This window comes from Polypterus senegalus, chromosome 11, assembly GCF_016835505.1.
Source record: "Polypterus senegalus isolate Bchr_013 chromosome 11, ASM1683550v1, whole genome shotgun sequence".
Taxonomy (NCBI): domain Eukaryota; kingdom Metazoa; phylum Chordata; class Cladistia; order Polypteriformes; family Polypteridae; genus Polypterus; species Polypterus senegalus.
This window is the reverse complement of record NC_053164.1, coordinates 24,780,500-24,800,570: the sequence shown is the minus strand read 5'-3', so window position 1 is coordinate 24,800,570 and position 20,071 is coordinate 24,780,500. Positions and strand designations below refer to the sequence as shown.

Sequence of the window (20,071 nt, the reverse complement as noted above, 5' to 3'; positions counted from 1 at the left end):
TTAAGTAGCAGAGGGGGTTGTTAATCAGTTTCAGCTGCTTTGGTGTTAATGAAATTAACAACAGGTGCACTGTTGGCAACAATGAGACGACCCCCAAAACAGAAATGGTTTAACAGGTGGAGGCCACTGATATTTTTCCCTCCTCATCTTTTCTGACTGTTTTTTCACTAGGTTTGCATTTGGCTATGGTCAGTGTCACTACTGGTAGCATGAGGAGATACCTGGACCCTACAGAGGTTGAACAGGTAGTCCAAATTCTCCAGGATGGCACATCAATACGTGGCATTGCCAGAAGGTTTGCTGCGTCTCCCAGCACAGTCTCAAGGGCATAAAGGAGATTCCAGGAGACAGGCAGTTACTCTAGGAGAGCTGGTCAGGGCCATAGAAGGTCCTTAACCCATTAGCAGGACCTGTATCTGCTCCTTTGGGCAAGAAGGAACAGGATGAGAACTGCCAGAGCCTACAAAATGACCTCCAGCAGGCAGGCCACTGGTGTGAATGTCTTTGACCAAACAATCAGAAACAGACTTCATGAGGGTGGCCCGAGGGCCCGACGTCCTCTAGTGGGTCCTGTGCTCACGGTCCGGCACCGTGGAACTCATTTGGCATATGCCATAGAATACCAAACTTGGCAGGTCCACCAATGGCACCCTGTGCTTTTCATAGATAAGAGCAGATTCACCCTGAGCACATGTGACAGACGTGAAAGGGTCTGGAGAAGCCGTGGAGAACATTATGCTGCCTGTAACATCATTCAGTATGATCGGTTTGGTGGTGGGTCAGTAATGGTCTGGGGAGGCATATCCATTGAGGGACGCACAGACCTCTACAGGCTAGACAGAGGCACCTTGAATGCCATTAGGTATCGGGATGAAATCCTTGGACCCACTGTCAGACCCTTTGCTGGTCCAGTGTGTCCTGGGTTCCTCCTGGTGTGCGACAATGCCCGGCCTCATGTGGCAAGAGTATGCAGGCAGTTCCCGGAGGATGAAGGAACTGATACCATTGTCTGGCCCCCATGCTTGCCTGACCTAAATCCAATAGAACACCACTGGGACATTATGTTTCAGTCCATGCAACGCCGCCAGGTTGCACCGGAGTCTGTCCAGTGATGCCCTAGTCTAGATCTGAGAGGAGATCCCCCTCCCCCCTGCCACATCATTTTTTCAATTTGATTTTCGGTGTATCTTTGAATTCAGCCCTCTGTATGTTGATAATTTTCATTTCCATCAAACGATGTGCCATCCTTTTACCCAGTCCATATCAGTATAGATATTCAATAGAATTTTTTTTCCCCCATTGAGATCTGATTTTTTGAGCAGTTTAGTTTCCTCCCCTTGCCCTGATTCTATATCTCACCGCAATTTAATCTGTGAGGTCCACAGAGAGTTCCTTGGACTTCGTGTTTTGGTTATTGCAAACCTATCTGAAAAGATGTTTTCACTTTGTCATTGTGGGTTACTGAGTGTTGATTGATGGGCAATAACAGTACATGTATCCATTTTAAATGGATCCTACAACAATGCATACTTTCTGAATCCACTGTGGATGAACTCTCTGATTATTGCACTGGTGAGTGTCAATGGGTTGCAAGTTGATTAGCACATGGAAAAAAGAAAATTCACGGTACTCTGAACACATTGCAATTACCCTATCAACTTGTAAAAATGCATAAGATAAAATGTAAAAAAAATGTATAGAAGTATACGTTTATAGGTTTAAAAATCTTTCTTCCTGTGCCTGTGTGGGCTTTTCTCCCAAATCATCAAGATGGGCATGTAAACCGGTTAAAGGTAAGTAAGTAGGGGTGTGCACACACAAGTATGTCCTATAGTACACAAAGGTAATTTCTTGTTAGTTTCTGACTTGCACCCAATACTATCTGCAGCCTTGGACTGTTTAAGCAGATTTGAAAAAGTATAACAGGAGTTCTTTTCAAAAGGCTCTACTAAGCAGACAGCCAGAGCTCTAGATCCATCCCGAAATTCCCTAAAAACGCAACCGCAACCCTATAAAAGACTGGCAGTAGAGAGCTATTAAAAAGGTGCATTAAGAATCTCTCTAAATGAAAAATTAATTAAAGCTCATGGTTATGTTTTCACATAAATTTATCAACAAAAGCAGCCGACAGAGTCAAGGAACCTGTTAAAAGTAACAGCTGATCTATCAATTTGTATACCAGAGGCATCATGAAATAGCCTGAGGCATTCAAGCAAACTTCTGACCTGTTACTCCAAGGGGTCGGATAGAATACTCATTCAAGGTAAAGCCCATGTCTAGCGCACGTGCTCGCATGTTCTTATTGAAGATGTCACTGCCGGTGAAGTAGAGAACCCCACAGTAATATTGGTCTTTGGGAATCAACCTGTGAAGGGAAAATTAAGACATTATTCTGGTGTCAGAATGAATCTTTCGCTTCTAAACAATAGTCTGAACAAGAAGTATGACAGCATACCTGATATCAATCCTGCGATGGTAAAATTCAAAGCTGGAACATTCAGAATCCAACTGGCATACACCCTGTAAGAAAAATAAGATGAAGAGGGCATTTTATACTGCACCTTACAGTTTATAACCTAAAATATCTTGCTGCATATTTACTGCTTCCACAGTGTATTTTAATCACACATAGTGTCTGTGATAAGGTTTAAATCAAATTTCTGTTTCTTTTAGAATTTAAATCATGGCATGGTAGAACGCAAATTGATGCCGGAAAAGACAGAATATATTATATTTATTGCACTTTTATACAATGTACATGAATTCTTGAGCACACATACGCTAAATGACCTGCACAGTGAGAAAGGTGTGTTAAGTAAATTGGCAATTTGGCAATCAAGATGAAGATAAAGATTTTCTGGTTTAATTTTCAAGGTGCTGACTACATAGACTTGAAGGCTGATAATGTCAGCCAGGATAAAGTGTTCCTAGACCCCACACTTTGAGGCCAGATGAGTTGTACCACCCCACAAGCATGATGCATTAATTAGAAGGGCTGCCAATGTGTCAGACTTCGGTCACACGCAAACTGGGCAGGCTGAGATATGGGCGACTAGGCATGATAATTGGGCCTTAGAAACTGTAAATCGCATTATCGGTGTGGGGCCCCTCTGTCTTCCTCATATGCTATACAAGACAGCAGCCACAAAAAATGTTTATAAAATGTTTATCACTTAAAATATTAAAGAGTTTCTCTCATAGCTTAGCTAGCGGAAGGCCTGTGGTTTGCGGTTACTAGTGGTAACCTGGAGACAAGGCGCCTTAAAAGAAATCTTGAAGACAGCAACAGCATGAGTAGTATGATGAAGGGCATGAAGCCAGCCTTCATTTGTGAGGAATTAGCTCATTTATACAAAATTTGGCTACAAGAAGATGAATGACCACAAGAGTGTCTTTGTGGACTTTTAACAGAGAAAACAGACATAAGCAGCAATTGGTACTCCCCATGAGTGGCAAAAAAATATGGTCAGTGTGTCCAACTTTTAGCAAAGTAATGAACTTCCTTCCTCTAACCAGGTCTTGGTCAGGTGATATTTATTATCTTAAAACATTTCACAATGCATTCTAGAACCAGCAAAGGATATATTATGGACCTCTATTTAAGGGTGAACTAGGCCAAAAAAATATCGCCAATCGATTAAAATGACCTGAGAAATAAGCCATATAGTTGGACAATTCAGAAAGACAGGTCCTGTCTAATTAATTTCAGGCAAGTTTATATTTTCAATTTTTTTAAGAATGTTATTAGTAATTTGTTATACTGAGGTCTGAGCAATGGACATCGTACATATTACAAATGGTCTTTGCTGGATTATTAGTATATAAAAAACTAGCCAACCCGCGGCGTACCATACGCCACATAATCAGGCCGGTTTTTTAATAATTTTTAAGCACAGGGAGAAAATTTAACATTTGCAAAATCGGTAATGTAATAAATCAGCAAGAAAAGCAACATTGTAACAATGCACGGAACGAACCAACACACAATCGTTCATGCGGCATAGCGAGGTGGTAGGGGGGTGTGTACAAAGTGCAGGAGCATCTAAGAAGACGCATGTTTGTCGCGGATGCGAATTGCTGTATGTAGTGTGTACAACACTGCTGCACACGGTCGTGCGTCGTAACCGAAAACTCGTTTTTTAAAGACTGCTCACTTCATTGTGTTTTAACCTCAGTTGTAAAGGAATGTTTTAATGATCCCATGGGATACCCCTCGCAAACAGTTTTACACGCTGCATATGGCGATTCACCTCCGCGAGAAACATGCCTCTATTAACAGTCAACGTGTGGGAGGGGGGTGTGTACAAAGGGTAGGGACGAAAACAGTGGGAGCGTATGAGTCGCACTTAGTGGCAATTCCACGGTTTGCAGCCCAAATGGGGTTCAACGGCTTACCCACGCCTAGACACACGCTCAATCTCATGCATAATTATTTATTGAATGGTAAACACTTCTGGAAAGACACGGTTGTCTAAAACAGGTTAGTGTGAGAATACAACAGTAAGTGAATGAAAAGATGGAACTCTGGAGAGAGCAAAATACAACACAATAGTGAACCCCCGGCATAACAAACACCGCATAATTATTTATTGATGGTTGAACACTTCTGGAAAGACACAGGGACACCCCTTGCAAACTGTTCTACACGCCACATACAGCGATTCACATCTGCGACAAACAAACTGTTTTACACACTGCATACAGCAAATCACATCCGCAACATGATTTTTCCTAGATGGTCCTGTCGCGTCCACCCTCACACTCGAAGCATACACACTGCCTGCTCATGTGCCCGGTCGCAAGCCACTTCCAGCCTCGTTCTCGAAGCATACACACCCCGCCTGGTTTTGTGTCCGCTCGCAATAGAAACTCACGGAGAGCCGCCCACCAGCTGCCTGTGTGTGTGCCTCTGTCTGTCTCTGGCGCGGCTTTCTCTTGCGCTGCCTTTGTGTGAACCGATCAGGCACAGAGAAGGTCAGCTGCTGACAGAGCGTCTCGACTGTTGCAGGGCCTGCATTGGTGAAGCAGGCAAGACGGTAATGAAACAGAGGCACAGGGCTTATTGGTTTTTAAAGACTGATTCCTTCATTGTGCTTTAACCTCAGTTTTAAAGGATTGTTTTAAGGATCCCATGGGATACCCCTTGCAAACCGTTTCACACGCTGCATATGGCGATTCACCTCCGCGAGAAACATGCCTCTATGAACAGTCAACGTAGCTCGGAGGTACATGACATTAACCTGACCTGCACTGCATGTGGCCTCTACGACAGACGAACATAAATGACGCCATTTTTTCTGTGTCGTCGCGTCCGAGTTGGTGGGCGTGGCCCTGCGAGTTGTCATCGTATCCAATGGTCTTGGAGTTGGTTGGCTTCTTCCTGTGTGCGCCATAGGTGTCTCACTTGTCGGCGGCTTAGTGAATCCACGCCCCTTCCGGCGTGCTTTTCATGGTTGTCTTGCCTTAGTGAATTATATATATAGATAATTAAATGTGGTAGGTAAATCTAGATGCTCTTGTTCCCTTTAACAAGCTAACTGAAAAATATTAGGTAAGCACTGTCAGGACAAGGCCATCTTCAATATACATCAGTTTTGGCTAACTTATAACCATGTTATACATCCAGAATACGATCATTTTTACTGTGGGAAAATAGACAAAAATGTACAAAATAAACATGAATAAGAATTAGTAAAGCTAGAAGACGTGCAAAACAAGTGAATGTTATGCATTATATTTATTATGTAAAGAAAAACTAATTTAAATTGCAATACTGTATTACTGTTTGATATACTGTATGGTATTACATGAAATCTGTTGTATATTCAATCATTTTAACTAAACCAAAAATATCCACTGTATCCTACCTTTTTTTTTTAAATTAAAAGTTAGCTCAAATGTGTACAGTGTGATATTGCAGCTGCTCTAGTGTTAAATTTATTGTACTGTTTCATTCAATAGCTGCAAGGGAAAGTTTAATGTCAATCCTAGGTTTATCTAAAGCAAATCACAGTTACAAACTAAGTAATCACTGACCAGGGTTTCAATCATGAATTACTATTATAAAGCAAATTACAAATGCACTGGTGTGTTTTAATTTCCAAATTCATATTTTGTTAGATTAAGTGTGTCAAACTGAAAGGACACAAGATCTGTAGTTTTTTTTTTTTGTTCTGCTTGGTGTGCACTATTCACGTTTCATCTTGCTTCATGACTTAATGTATTTATTCATGTAGAGTAAGCTCTGTACCAGCTAATGCATTATACACGCAAATGCATGGAAGTGAATGTCAGCATAGAAAAATTAATTTGCATTAAGTCAGCTTTGCTGCTGCCAGTACTGAGCACAACTTACACACATCAATCAGTAGTAATCACACTACAGCAGTAAATCCAGGAAAACAACTATCAATTTCCAAAAAGTAAAACATCAACTATTATGGAGAATTGTACCCTGTGTCCTGGGTAATTCCTCGTAATTAGCTAATGCTTCTGCAATATATGACTTTAGAGTCAGTATACTTAATGTGTGTCAGAAGCAGAAGCCTGAGTAATAAAAAAAAATAAGCAAGTAAAAACACATGCATTCTAAACTGGAAAGAAAAAAATGGTGAAAATTCTACTTTTAACTTAATAACTTTGCAGTCTGCAGAATAGTTTTTCAGTATATAAGGGTAACAATAATAAAAAATAAATAAGTTACATAGTTGCAAAGCTGCAAACATAGTTTTTATGTACATTGCTACACATGAGGTCTTAGCCACTGGTTGACATGCAAGCAGCCGACAGCAAGACAGCCCAATAAATGGTTTTAACATAAATTAACTATTGTACTATCACTCTGGAAGTATGCATTAAAGAACACCAAATCATTTTGGCTAATCATTTTAGAAAGTAATGTACAGGGGACTGAGACAAACAACCTGCATATCAGTCAATATAGATATATTTGATGATGTCTAATATTGTGGGATTGTGGTGAAAGGGACTGAAAACCCCAGCATCTATGGCCATTCATCTAATTTCTAAAATCCATACGTTATTCAGGGTCACCTGATGCTGAAGCCAATTCTGGCAGCATTGGGCAAAAAGTCAACAAAAAAAAAACCTTGATGAGGTACGAGTCTACTGCAGAGTCCTTGCAAACATAAAACCACATTCAGTTATATGAGACCAATTAGGGCTTTTTATTTGAATGTAAGCAGTATGCATTCATGAACTTTTTAACATGCTTACCCAGTTCTGAACTGTATACAGTTAGTACCTATCCTAAGGGCATTGAGTTTAAGCTAGGAAACAACCCTAGGTGGGTTGTCAGTACGTTTCACTGTATATTTACACTCGGCAACCACGCTAGATGGAAATCAAGGACAGTAGAATACAGAGCTGAAAGATAAGATTAGTGCCAATATTGGCAGGAACAGTTAGTAGAATCAAGCAAATATTAGCCAACAAGCTACAGTTAACTGATATCAGACCATCCAAAAACAGAAATGTTTAATATACTAGGAAAGTAACTAAGAATTTTGGCATCTAGATTTTAAACAAAAACTAACTTGATCATATAAAAAACAGTCCGATCAAGCCTGTTTGTTAGCTAACAAAGTATTTTTAACAGCTATCTTTATTTCTGCTTTTGTCATTTTACACCAGATTCCTATTACACTTCCAGAGATGAACTGCTTCTAGGATTAAATCTATAATTCTTAATTTCAACAATATTCCCCTTTTTTAAGTAATTCAGCTAGATGAGCTTTACAGATACCTTGGATGTTATTAAATTAGAAGTGATCTTCTCTGTACAGTTTCTGATTTAACCATTTCATTTTTTTTTTCAATGTAGTAATGAAAACAGCTATTCAAAATGTGACCTCATAACCCACATTGTAGAATTAGAAAAATATTCTTTGCTTGAATTCTACAGTTTTTATATTACCCTAAGAATAATAATAACAATAATACATTTCCTGTTGTGAAAATTAAGCAATGAATGAACTAAGGCTTAAGAACATCTAGTAGGTGTTGTTGTGGAGATATATAAAATTATATCAAGGTCTGAAGAAAACGTTTTCAGAAGATGTGCACTGGAAATGTAATGCTCATTTTAGGATCTAATCCAGGAGGGGTGGTTTTGACTCAACTATATGTTGCAGAATCCTCAGGAGATATTAATCCAATAGGGACTATTTAGGAGAATAGTCAGCAAAAAGGCAGCCAAAATATAGTATTGATTATTTTTTTCAAATGATAAGCTATTTAGTAGACCCATATGTATTAAACATATCCTGTTATAAACAACACTTTACATAAAAATACTCTAGAAAATGCAAACCTCTACTTTCTAAACAAACTATACAGCTTTCATTTGACCTAAAGGCCAAGAAACCCAAAATTCAGAAATTGCAGTGATAAAAATCACAGAACATAAATACCAGCAAAAGATCTGAAGAGGAAATGGCAGCAGTTTCCAGGAAAAAAAGCTGCTCCACAGCTGAGGCTACAAGACAATACAACATGTGGCATTCGGGAGACTGAGTAGAAAAATAAAGATTTACAAAAGGCATAAAAGAGCTTCCCTCTGAGTCCTTAAAAACAGCTATTTGGTGGGCTGGTCTATGAAGAAATAGGCAACATTTTATATCTACACCTCATCGTAATGGTGACACAGGAATTTAAATCTGAAGTACATAAAAATTAGCATAGATTTTTGGCAAAAATATTTTCTACAAATCACATAAAGATACAACTGAATTTCTTCCATGTACAAAATGTTTGCACCAGCATAAAACAAAACGGGAAAAGCAACTTGAATATTAAAGATTACTTATATGCAGATCCTCTGAATTTCTTAGGTACACCTTTTCATGAGTAATGTATAAGCCAAGTTTTTACATCTACTATGAAATGAGCTTAAGACTGTGTTATATTTATTTTTAAAGTGGTAAGAGGCAATGGACACAAAATGCTGCCAAGGATTAAATTACAACATTAAGCTCAGCAGGTATAGTAGGTTCATATGAATGGTTTAGTATATCTTAGTAGTTAAAACTATATATGAAAGAAATGGTGCTGCCCATAAAGAGAGACTTGGATTTACAAAGTCCTTTGTTTTCATTACCTGATAAAGGAAGAATTTTCTGGTATCACTTCTGTAAGGGAAAAGATGACCATGATATGGCTTCAAACAGAGGCTAACAGGTTACTAAATGTTACAAACAGTACTTCTTTAAGCATCATATTATGTGAACCTGATAATCATTCTGGCATTTTATTAGTCTTACTTTTCATGTAAGACTTTTCCAGTTATAACCCCTTGATAGACATTTGTTGAATTACACCAAAGTCTTAAGGCACTAGTCAACATTACACAACATTATTGAATGTCCAACTAGCTATGACAGTAGTTGGCCTTAAACTGCCGTCACACTAGCAGTTTTCAGGTGTAGCCTTAATTTACATAACCTGAGTGAGCTGTGGTGATTTGCAGTCATGTCACATAGTGCAACATCCCCAGCGATTCAGTAATTGCAGTCTGCAACTTGCCACAAGAAAATCACAAAAGTTTGACTTTGTCTTAAGTTGTAGGGGTGGACTCCTGTGTGTGTGAAGGTTAACAATCAATTAGTGCCCAGCTGGACGTAAAATGCATCTAATGCAGACACAAGAGAAACTGATGCTTTGGACTACGCAAACGTAAGAGAGGCTCGGCTGTCCAATGGCTCATGCCTAGAATACCATGACATATTACAAAAAGAAAAAAGAAAGGAAGAATCTGCTGCTTAATTCACCATACTTGGAAATCTTTGTGCATCCACATGGCTTTTTGGACAGCACATCAACTGGCTGTCAAAATGCATCAAGCTTGCAACGCTTTGAAAGTTTTATACTTTTTTGAAATGTAAAATTTATAATACCTTGTAGTTCCTAACCATTTAAGCTGACACAAAGCAATGAGATCCAGAAACAGGTTTGGCATGCTCTCATGTATAGTGTGCTGATAGCCAGAGTCAGGTAAATATTTGGCAATAATACTAAGCCCATGAGGTTTCCTGTTCCATGGGATCTGTTGTGCAGGTTTGTTTGTTTTCTTTCTGTCACTGATAGATGTATATAGATATGAAAGTGTGTTATATGTATGTAAAGGTAATGTTCAGTTAACATATTGCATGATATTTTGTGTTTTAATAGACCATTATTTTATCTGTAAAAGTACAGAGTATTCCATAGATTTGTCAGTAGTAAATGTGTTATATAAAAAGCAATTAAATTGCATTATTTACACAGGCAAAGTGATTAGCACTGCTGGATAACAGCTCTAAAGAAATGGATTTCATTGCTAAACTTATCACTGTGAGAGGTTTCAATATTCTACATTTTTGTCCAGGCAAGTTTGCTCCATCATCATAATCCCTGGACTGGTTACTCTAAAATAAATCTCATTGAGAAAGACTGTGCCTTGTGATAGACTGGCATTCTGCTTAGGTCTTGTTCCAATTTTGTACTTGAATAATGTTCAGGATAAACTCTAGCTCAACACTACAATGCAGATGAGCAAATGGGTTTGGGGAATTGATAAATAGTCAGAAGTTAAGCAAAATGACACATTTTACTGGCTAACGTTGCCTCAAAAGTTTGCAAATTATAATCTTTCTAGTTAGCCAATAAAAGGTGTCATTTTGCTTAACTTCTCACTACATTCATAATGGCTAACAAAGTAAAACACCCTAGTACTACGAGAGTTGTTAAATAAATTATAGAATGACATTCTCCAATATGCTACATCATGGTACAAAAAGCACTCATGCTGTTCATAGAAACTAAATGCAATTTTCAAATTTATTTGGCAGAGGATGCAACAGTGAATGTATCCAACTAAAAAACAAATTTTCCCCAAAGTTGGTCTTTCCTTTTAAGAAATGCTGCCAGGGTGCGGTCAATTACTAGTGAAAGTTGACATAAACAGAAACCACTCTACAGATGGTAAACATCTGTTTTCCTCATAACCCAAAACCACCCATCCCCAGGACTGCCACAGATGTGGAGAATTCAGGAGACATGCGTGACCCTAACTCTGGATGAGCCTGAAGAAAATGAAAGAAATTTCAAATCGTCTCTCTTGATTCCAGCTGTCCCATTGCTAAAACTGATCTCTGGATTAGTCAAACTGGTATATTTTAGCCAATCCATTCTGATAACAGGGTAGTTTTGTGGCTTCTTCTAGTCAATATATTAATATATATATATATATATATATATATATATATTTATATATATATATATATATATATATATATATATATATATATTTATATATATATATATATATATATATATATTTATATATATATATATTTATATATATATATATATATATATATTTATATATATATATTTATATATTTATATATATATATATATATATATATATATTTATATATATATATATATTTATATATATATATATATATATATACACACACACACACACACGGCATTCGTAGTCTGAATCACAATCTGATTGTATGGGTGGTTACCTACCAGGTAACACTTGTGGTTGGTCTGCAAGTCAGCAAACATCCGCCACGGTGCCCTCTTTCAGTTGCGAGAAGCAGATCATAGAATGGTTGAATAGTTTTACTGTCAAATAATGCAGAGTACGCAACACGTGTTTCACCCTAATTCTGGGCTCATCAGGCGTACACACTCACTGCATGCTGTCAAATAAACGAACCACACGCCGTGGCGTAATGTAAAGAGGCTTCGCCTCTGACGCTGAGGTTCGATTCCCCGAGAGGGGGTGCAGTGACTGTATACCCCTGATGAGCCCAGAATTAGGGCAAAACACGTGTCGCGTACTCTTTGCATTATTTGACAGTGAAACTATTCAACCATATATATTATATAACACACACACATACATTTTGTGACTGAATTAACCTGCTGAAGTAAACAGGTGGCAGAAATGCCGATATGATGAGAAAACACTTCCAGAAATGAATATGGAGTTTGCTAATAACATAAAGAAAGATTAATTATTGAAAGCCACAACACTAAATAAAGACTGACTCAATTGGACTGTAAAATGAAGATCTGTGTTATGGAAAGAAAAAACAGAAATAACAGAGTTACACAGGATGAAAGAGGGAAAAAAAAAATAAGCTGAACACATTATCTGCTACTGTCTCACAGCTGCTCCAGACATCAGAATTTCAAGTTTTTAGCTGGATTAACATTCATTGCTGATGAATTCTTTGAGCTGTTTAGAGCAAGTAAAGAAAATCAAGTCAACATCTGCAGACAGGAAGGGTTTCTTTTTTATTTTTCTTACTCTCTGTCATTCAAGTCTTAAAAGAAACAAGCCCAGACTACTCATAAACCTTTGGTTGAGCATCTTAATAAACAACTCCTCAAGCCAGACCCCCCTTTCATCTCAGCACCACACGAAAAATAAGCCTTAATAACTGTTTTCAGTAGCTGTGTAGTTGCCTTTGGGATAACAGAACTTTCTGCATATAACTAAACCAGATCAGTATGTTCTAAAACTAAGCACAAATCAAGGTATGGAAGTGCTCTCTTAGAGAAATATATACCAGTAAGACAATAAGAATTGCACAGTCTCATAGAATTGTACATTCAACATATGTTCTCTCCAAGCTTGCAGTACATTCATAGTCATTTTATTTCACAGCTCAGTAGACATTCAACTTACATTATGTATAATGTACACGTTGTCAAAATTATGTACAGATAGGTTTAGGATCCTTGTTGGGACACTTAGAATAACACCAAGACATATCCAGCTCTTACTTTTTTATTATACTGAAACTCATGTCTCACTAAGGAAGCTTATATGGCAACAAAGATGAAAAAACAAATAAAGCCAAACATTATCTGACTTACCTTGGGCCATTCTACTAAGGCATCACTGTTCTTGTTCAGCAACTTGAATACCTCCTTCAGTTGCACACATAGGCAGATTTCATTAAAGCACCCACCATCTGTCTCAACCTAGGGTTTTTAGGGCCTTCTACCAGCCCTACCTTTTCTGTATTTCTCTTTTTGGAGCTCTCAAAACTACTTTCTGTTTCTTTGTGATTTTTGTTAGTCATATGTAAAGGGTGGTACATAGTCCAATAGTAAAATAATTTATACCATTTTGTTAATTTAAAAGTTAGGAAAAGCCACAGACCAGTCCAATAGATGGTTGTACACAGTTCTGAAAGGGGAAGGATGACACTTTGTTATGATTTGGTATTTTTAAAGTTGAAATTATTTCTCATAAACGTCATATATATGCATCTGCCATGCAAAATTGTGTACCAGCATCGAGCATTGTTTTAAAGTTCTAAAAAAATATCTTGCTTACACTTTACAATGGGGCACAAAGTATCACCAGAAAAACAAAAGATTAAAACTTAATGAATACATCCTCCTTAAATTTTGATAAAAAAAAAAAAACATGTCTCCAGAGTTTCTGACGCATGTTTGTGACAACAAAAGGGATTTGGAAATAATCATTTATTTCATATTCCTGGTAATACCTTTCTAGTGGTAAGGATATCATTTCTATTCACTTGTGGGGGATCTCACTTATAAACAAAAGTGGATCAAAAGAAAAACCAACAAAGTGGCACAAAAAGTTTTCTGTAACTATCTTTCGTGAGGAAATTACTCCAGGGCAGTTTGGTTGGGGGTTTAAAAGTTATTGTGGAACACTATAAGAGCTGAGGTAGCGCACACAACTGATTTTCTTTTAAAATGACCAAATCACAGAATAGTGTTTTTTTTTTTGTTCAGACATAGAATCATAACACACGAGTCAATACTCGACTGCTGTCTTGGCTTGAAAAATGGATGTATTCAGTAATTTTTAAGGCTTTTGTTTTCTGGTTTTACCCATGCCCAATTAACTCCAAAGTAAAATGCCAGTGCGAAAAAGATATATATATATTCTTAAATCTGCAGAAAATGCTCAAGTTTGGAACAAAATTTTGCATGGCAAATGTATATATACCAAGTTTGTGAAGAAATAACTTCAACTTGAAAAGTGCCAAACTTATCCATTAAGGCCATAGTGTCTACTTTAACCATTAAACAAATTACACTAAAATTAGTTGGGTGAAATTGTATGAGGTTAACTGGTTATATCTTTCACTTCATGACTATTTATGTAGGGCTTTAACTGTAGAAAAACCACATTTGTCTACAATTGTTTTACTGCTGTGTGACTCCTTTACATAGTATAATACCAATTTGGTTGCTTAAACAAAATAAAAGCCTTCAGTGTTTCCCTAGATTAAAAACCCTATATTTAAAATGTCACCCAAAACAAAAAAATTACCACATTAATCTACAATTGTGTACCAACTTTTTATTGGGAATGTGCTGTAAAAACTACTCTAAAGAAAGGTTTCAAATACCCATTAAAAAAGCCAAAATAAACAGACTTGCAATTTGGCAATGAAGGTCTGCTGGCGACAGCTATGCAGGAGTAAGAGAATTCAGCTGCTGGCTTCTAAGTGTTATTTGTCACTTCATGTTTGGATTGAAAGTAAAACGGAAGACTATGTTAAGAACCCTGCAATTATGAAACATTTTGGTTAAAATACAGAGTAGGGTTGGAGCCAACAGCTCCTGAAGGGGCCATTTACTCATGTGGTTGAAGACTCCAACATTGCTAAATTTTTCAACATCCTAAAGAGTGGCCCATTGAATCTGCCCCCTTTCATTCTTTCACCCATGTTATTGCGTGTGTTGGCTCAAAATATCTGCCATGTTTGAACTCTTACAAGAGCATGTTGTACATCTCTAGTCCTTTCCTTGAGGCCTGTGTGTAGACGGCCACACAAGATGCATATAGCTTGTGACTTAGACAGGAAAAGCGAATGTACTACATTATCCTTGCCGAGACTATGTTGAAATTAATTTTCTGAGAAGTATGAGCAAAAGCTAAAGGAATCCAAAGGTCTAATAAGAAATAATAAGCAAATGTAAAAACAAAAAAAATAAAATCAGCAATACTGATGTGTGCAGCACTTGTTCAGCAATACCTTGAATACAGGAAATCACTAACCATGAACTTCGTGTCCCCCTTGGACAGTGTATCTGTTATAAAGCCAATTTCCTCCAGGCTTTCCACCACTGCATGAAGTAACTTTGGCTGAAAAAGAAAGGAGCACAACATAAAACAAATTTACAACAGTAAAATAAAACAGACCTCCTAAAGCAGTTCATCAGCACTGGTGCGATTACTGCTGTTATCAATACAGGGTTTTTGCAAACTAGATTATGCTTCCATTTTCCCAAACTGGAGCATTTTTGAATATTTAGAACACTATAGTTTGTAGGCATAGTTATAAAGGAAATACTCTTAAGGTCTGCACCAATGTCTTTATTTCTTTGTAAATGTCTTTGGGTGTCACTATTAGAATACCCATTTAAAACCCACTTCGCACAGAATGTTATGATGCTCAATTATATCAGTTTAGTTATTATCAGAGGGTATTGATATATTTATCTATTATTTATCCTCAAAGTGTTCCATCCATTACTCAAGAGTTTACCCAGAAGATGTCAACACCTCTCCAATATTACTTAACATAGTCTGGGCAAGGTCATGCTTTTCTCTCCTGAGGCATCGTACAATTTTGCAGAATGGCCTTGAGGCCATCAGTCTTTCTTCGTGGACTTTCTAAACTTCTGTATCCGAGCGTTTGCTGTCACCACTTTTGCAGTACTCCTCTTAGACAAGTCAGGAAATCCCACAAAAATTGTTTCCCTGATGACCATTGTCTTCAGTCAGTCAGTTTCCCTTTCCTCCGATGTCCACCACTGGGGCCTAGGATTACCGCCATGAGATGCCCTGGCCACTTTAGGATTACAGCTTGCCTTGAAAATTATTTGGACATTTGGAATCAATGTCCCCAACTTCACTTTGCACATGCAAGTAATTCTTTCTGAGATAGAAACTAAACTCTTTACAAAAGGATGTTTCCAGGATACCCTGTTTGTCTAGGCTGCTCCCATCTATCCGTTAACGTGGTAGTGAAGCTGGGGCTATGTCGAAATACAAAATTCAGTTTACTGGTTGATCTACATCCTTGATCTCAATTACGGTCATGCGTTGTGGGTAATTACCAAAAGAATGATATTGTACAACTGGCAAAAATGAAGCTTCTTAACAGGATGGTTGGGCTGACACTCCATGATAGGCTCTCGCGATACACTGAGATCCTCACCTTGCTCCTCCAGATCAAGAAGAGCCAGTACTTTTTGGCATGTCATAAAATGCTTCCGAGTAGATCTCTACTAGAGCTGCTCGGGGCATATCCCACTGAGTCATGGGAATGCCTGAGAATTCCACAGGAAGATGTAGCATGGGACAGGGTAGTCCTGCTTGGCCTACTGCCACTGTGACATGAGGAAAAGCAGTTTCATAAATGGAGATGAGATGAGACATTATCTGGCAAAAATGAGAATTTTAACCATATTTATCTAAAAGGTTTTAGATGACTTTAGGGCATTTCTTATTGCAACCAATTTAGTGTTTTCTTCAGATGTAACCACTTTGTTTTTTATCAAAATATTATTCTATCTAATCAATTTATTTTTGAGCTTACTTTGTCCTTTGTAAATTTCACGAGAACAGCATGGATAAAGAGGTTAATCCAACAATGGATAAAGAGGTTAATCTGTAATTCAGTAGTTCAAGTTCATGCATAAACAATGCAAGAACCACTTAAATTTTCAGATCTAGAGTAGCCAAATAAAGCTCAAAAGGACTTGGAGAAAACAACTGAAATCCCCACATTTGGTTACAAACACACAAATCAAACTCGGGTTCCTGGTCCAACGAGGCAGTAGCAGAAATGTATGTACTGAATAATGCATAGACAATTGGATTTGGTCCCTTTTCAATCATTGTGCCATGTTGATTTATAACTTTTTTTCACGGCTTATAGTCTAACAAAATCTAAGTTCTTGGAACATCTTGTCAGCTTTTAAATGAAAACTACAGAAAAAAAACACACAAAACAAATGTGCATTGTCATGACGATTTGTAGCCAATACAGACCTACCCTATACTGTACACAACAACAGAGTCCACTCAGGGCAGCAGGCTATGTGTTCCAAGTGTAACAATACAGAAAAATAAGGGAGTGTAATATGCTTTTTTAATACAATAATGATCAGTTATAAAAACCCTCTGTGAAAATGTCAGACTGTAGTTTCAGTTCAATATTCACCCATTTATCAGCCAGAAGATGACAGTTGCTTTAAGATTTTAATGCAAGGTCATTAAAATTTATAGGCCATTAAAGTCATTACATGCTAAATGATATTTAAAACCCTCTCTCAAAGTTTTAATATTTTCACAAGAATGGGAGAAAGAGTGCTTAGTGAAGAAAACTGAACATGCAGAAATCACCCCTCTACTATTCTGGTTTGCTTGCCAGTGAATGTCAGCTATTAAAATGCACATTGAACAGAATAATTGGTCTCTGCCTCCTCCTTTCTTCAATTTAGGATTATTATTTCAGTTAATACAGTTGAACCAATTTACGGGGTAATAACAAACGAACGTTTTTTAATGAAAATAATGAGTGCTATAGCACATTTTCTGTTCACTATATGAAAGTAGTAATTATTTAATTATGGGGCTGGCAACCTTACAGGAGCAGTGTGACTGGTATTTAACAATTTACTCTAGGTTGGCTGGATTTTGGAGCTAAAATGGGCATTGGCATACCTTCAACATTTTAATACATATTCAATTATTATTGTTATAATGTTTGTTTAACGTTAATAGTGTTGTAAGCTCACAAGACCACACTAAAATTTGGAAGCTAATGCATGTCTTACTGTAAACTTAGACTAAAATATACCAGGACTATCTGCAAAACCAATCAGTGTGCCACACAGAATACATTTATGTACAGAAACCTGCTGACCCTCCTTATTTAACTAATAAAAAAAGACAACAAAAACAGTAGCATGCACTGCCCTTACTTGAAGTGCAAATATCACAAAATTATAAACACGAAAAATAGTAAGCAAGCCAGCTTTCCATCAAATTAATCTCTTAATCCAGTTTTAAGGTCTTGGGAAGTTGAAGTCTTTCCTAGGCTGAAACAGCTAAATTGGCGAGAAGGAAAAACAGGATAAACCATTAGGTAAGCAACAAAATCCAACAGTGTGCTTACATCATGGAAAACAGAGTATGAACATTGAATCTTTTGGAAAACAGAGTATGCACATTGAATCTTTTATTTAATTACAGCTCTATACCTAAACATTGAACTATTTCAATCAAAGGGTGATTTAGAGCATTTAATATTAATATATCTCGGCCACAAAATAGTGCATTAAAAGTGGAAAATTTAAAAATGATGGGTGGGATTAGGGACAAGCTGCAAAATCAGAGTTTTAATGCTTCCCATTTTTCACTAGATGAACAGGAGTTATGGAAAGACTGGTTCCACAAGCTGAAAATGATGATATTATTTTAGGTGTTCTTAATACTACTGTATGTAAGTAAGGAGACTAGCAAGCCTAGCCGTAAGTTTTCTATATCTGTTTGTCATTGCAGGGATCTTTGAAATTGTGAAAAGATTAACATAATATTGCTATTAAACATTACTATGCCCTATATATAGCATTTAGATTTAAAGAATCATCACAGTGTTTCTTAAAACCATTTTTATCTTGCGACTCAATCTTTTCCTTTTTTGTGTCTCTGAGATGTAGAATGGCAGCCAGTAGTAATCCATTTTTTGGTGATTCCCCTTGGAGATTCGTCGCCAACAGGTTATCCTATTTCTCCTTTGGAGATTCTCCATCAACAGTCACCCCATGGGTGTACCCTTGAAGGATCGATTTGTTAGTTTAAAGTGCCCAGTGATTTACGACTATGCACAAACCAAACATTGGCAATCCAGGACAAGAAACTTTAATTTTAATAATATATATATTGTAAGCAGGGGGGCTGATTGATAAGGATAAGGACGCTCCTCTAAAAAAAAAAAAAAACGTTGAAAGACTACCTTCACATCCCTGTCGCGCAATATGCTTCCTGCGCTGTACTTCCCATACTTAAAAGCCAACCCTAACCAACCTCCACATGCCAAGACAAAATCATCCCCACCCCAAGCCTCGCTCTCCCGTTCTCCTCCTGACACACAATCCTTTGAAGAGGAAGATATGTTTGCATTCTTTTAATTTTAAGGAGGAACTGTCATCTCTGTCTTGTCAAGGAGCACGTTTTAACTTATGTCTCTTTCAAATGTTCGTTTGCAGTACTTGAATAAAGTTCCTGTCTCTACAACCTTCTGTGTTTCTGTGCAAATCTGTGTGACAATCCTCTTTAATAAAACCCATGTGTGCGTCTTCTGGTGAAGGGCGCATGTGCGGGGCCGCGCATTGCACTGTGCCCAGCCGATGCGCACGGCACCGTGGACGCACACACACTGGAAGCTGGGCACACATTGAACGGCCTAGAGGGGCCGCCCATGATAAGCAAATAAAGCACACACATTGGAAGCTGGGCACACAGTGAATGGCCTAGCCGCGGCCGCACATGATAAGCAAATAAAGGACATCATTGCTGTGGAGAGAGTGCTGATTGGGTAGTCGTGACAGCGCATATAAAATTTGTTGCTGGGGTTACGCCACACATACAATAATCAGCTGCACGCCACCACAGATTAAAATACTTGCTGGGGAACTGCACAGTACTTGCTGGGGAGACGCCACAGGCACGATTATCAGCTGCACACCACACATACATCAATTGCTAGGGACACTGTTGTGACAGAAAATTAAAGTCATATTACGGACATCAAAGCCAGTATTACTGTCAAAGAAAATTACAGGCATTTTATGGAAATACAAACCAGTATTACTGCGAGAGAAAATTAAAGGCACACAATACAGTGACGCATATTACAGCCACATACAAGCCAGTATTACTGTAAGAGGAAATATTACGGACGTATGTACTAACAACATGACACCCAAAAAAAATGGACACTTCAAGTAGGACAAAAGACACAGACAGTCAAATCCTATATAA

At 37.7% G+C, this 20,071-nt stretch overlaps 1 protein-coding gene across 1 annotated transcript in view; it reads right to left on the bottom strand.

Moving 5' to 3' along the window:
- Positions 1 to 20,071, bottom strand: part of polb (polymerase (DNA directed), beta) — a 62,923-nt gene that overhangs the window by 6,828 nt on the left and 36,024 nt on the right. The window contains exons 11-13 of the mRNA XM_039768178.1: positions 15,074 to 15,160; positions 2,456 to 2,520; positions 2,226 to 2,365 (exon numbers count right to left, since the gene is read on the bottom strand). Coding sequence (XP_039624112.1) covers positions 2,226 to 2,365; positions 2,456 to 2,520; positions 15,074 to 15,160 — 292 coding nt within the window. The remainder of the gene's footprint in view (positions 1 to 2,225; positions 2,366 to 2,455; positions 2,521 to 15,073; positions 15,161 to 20,071) is intronic.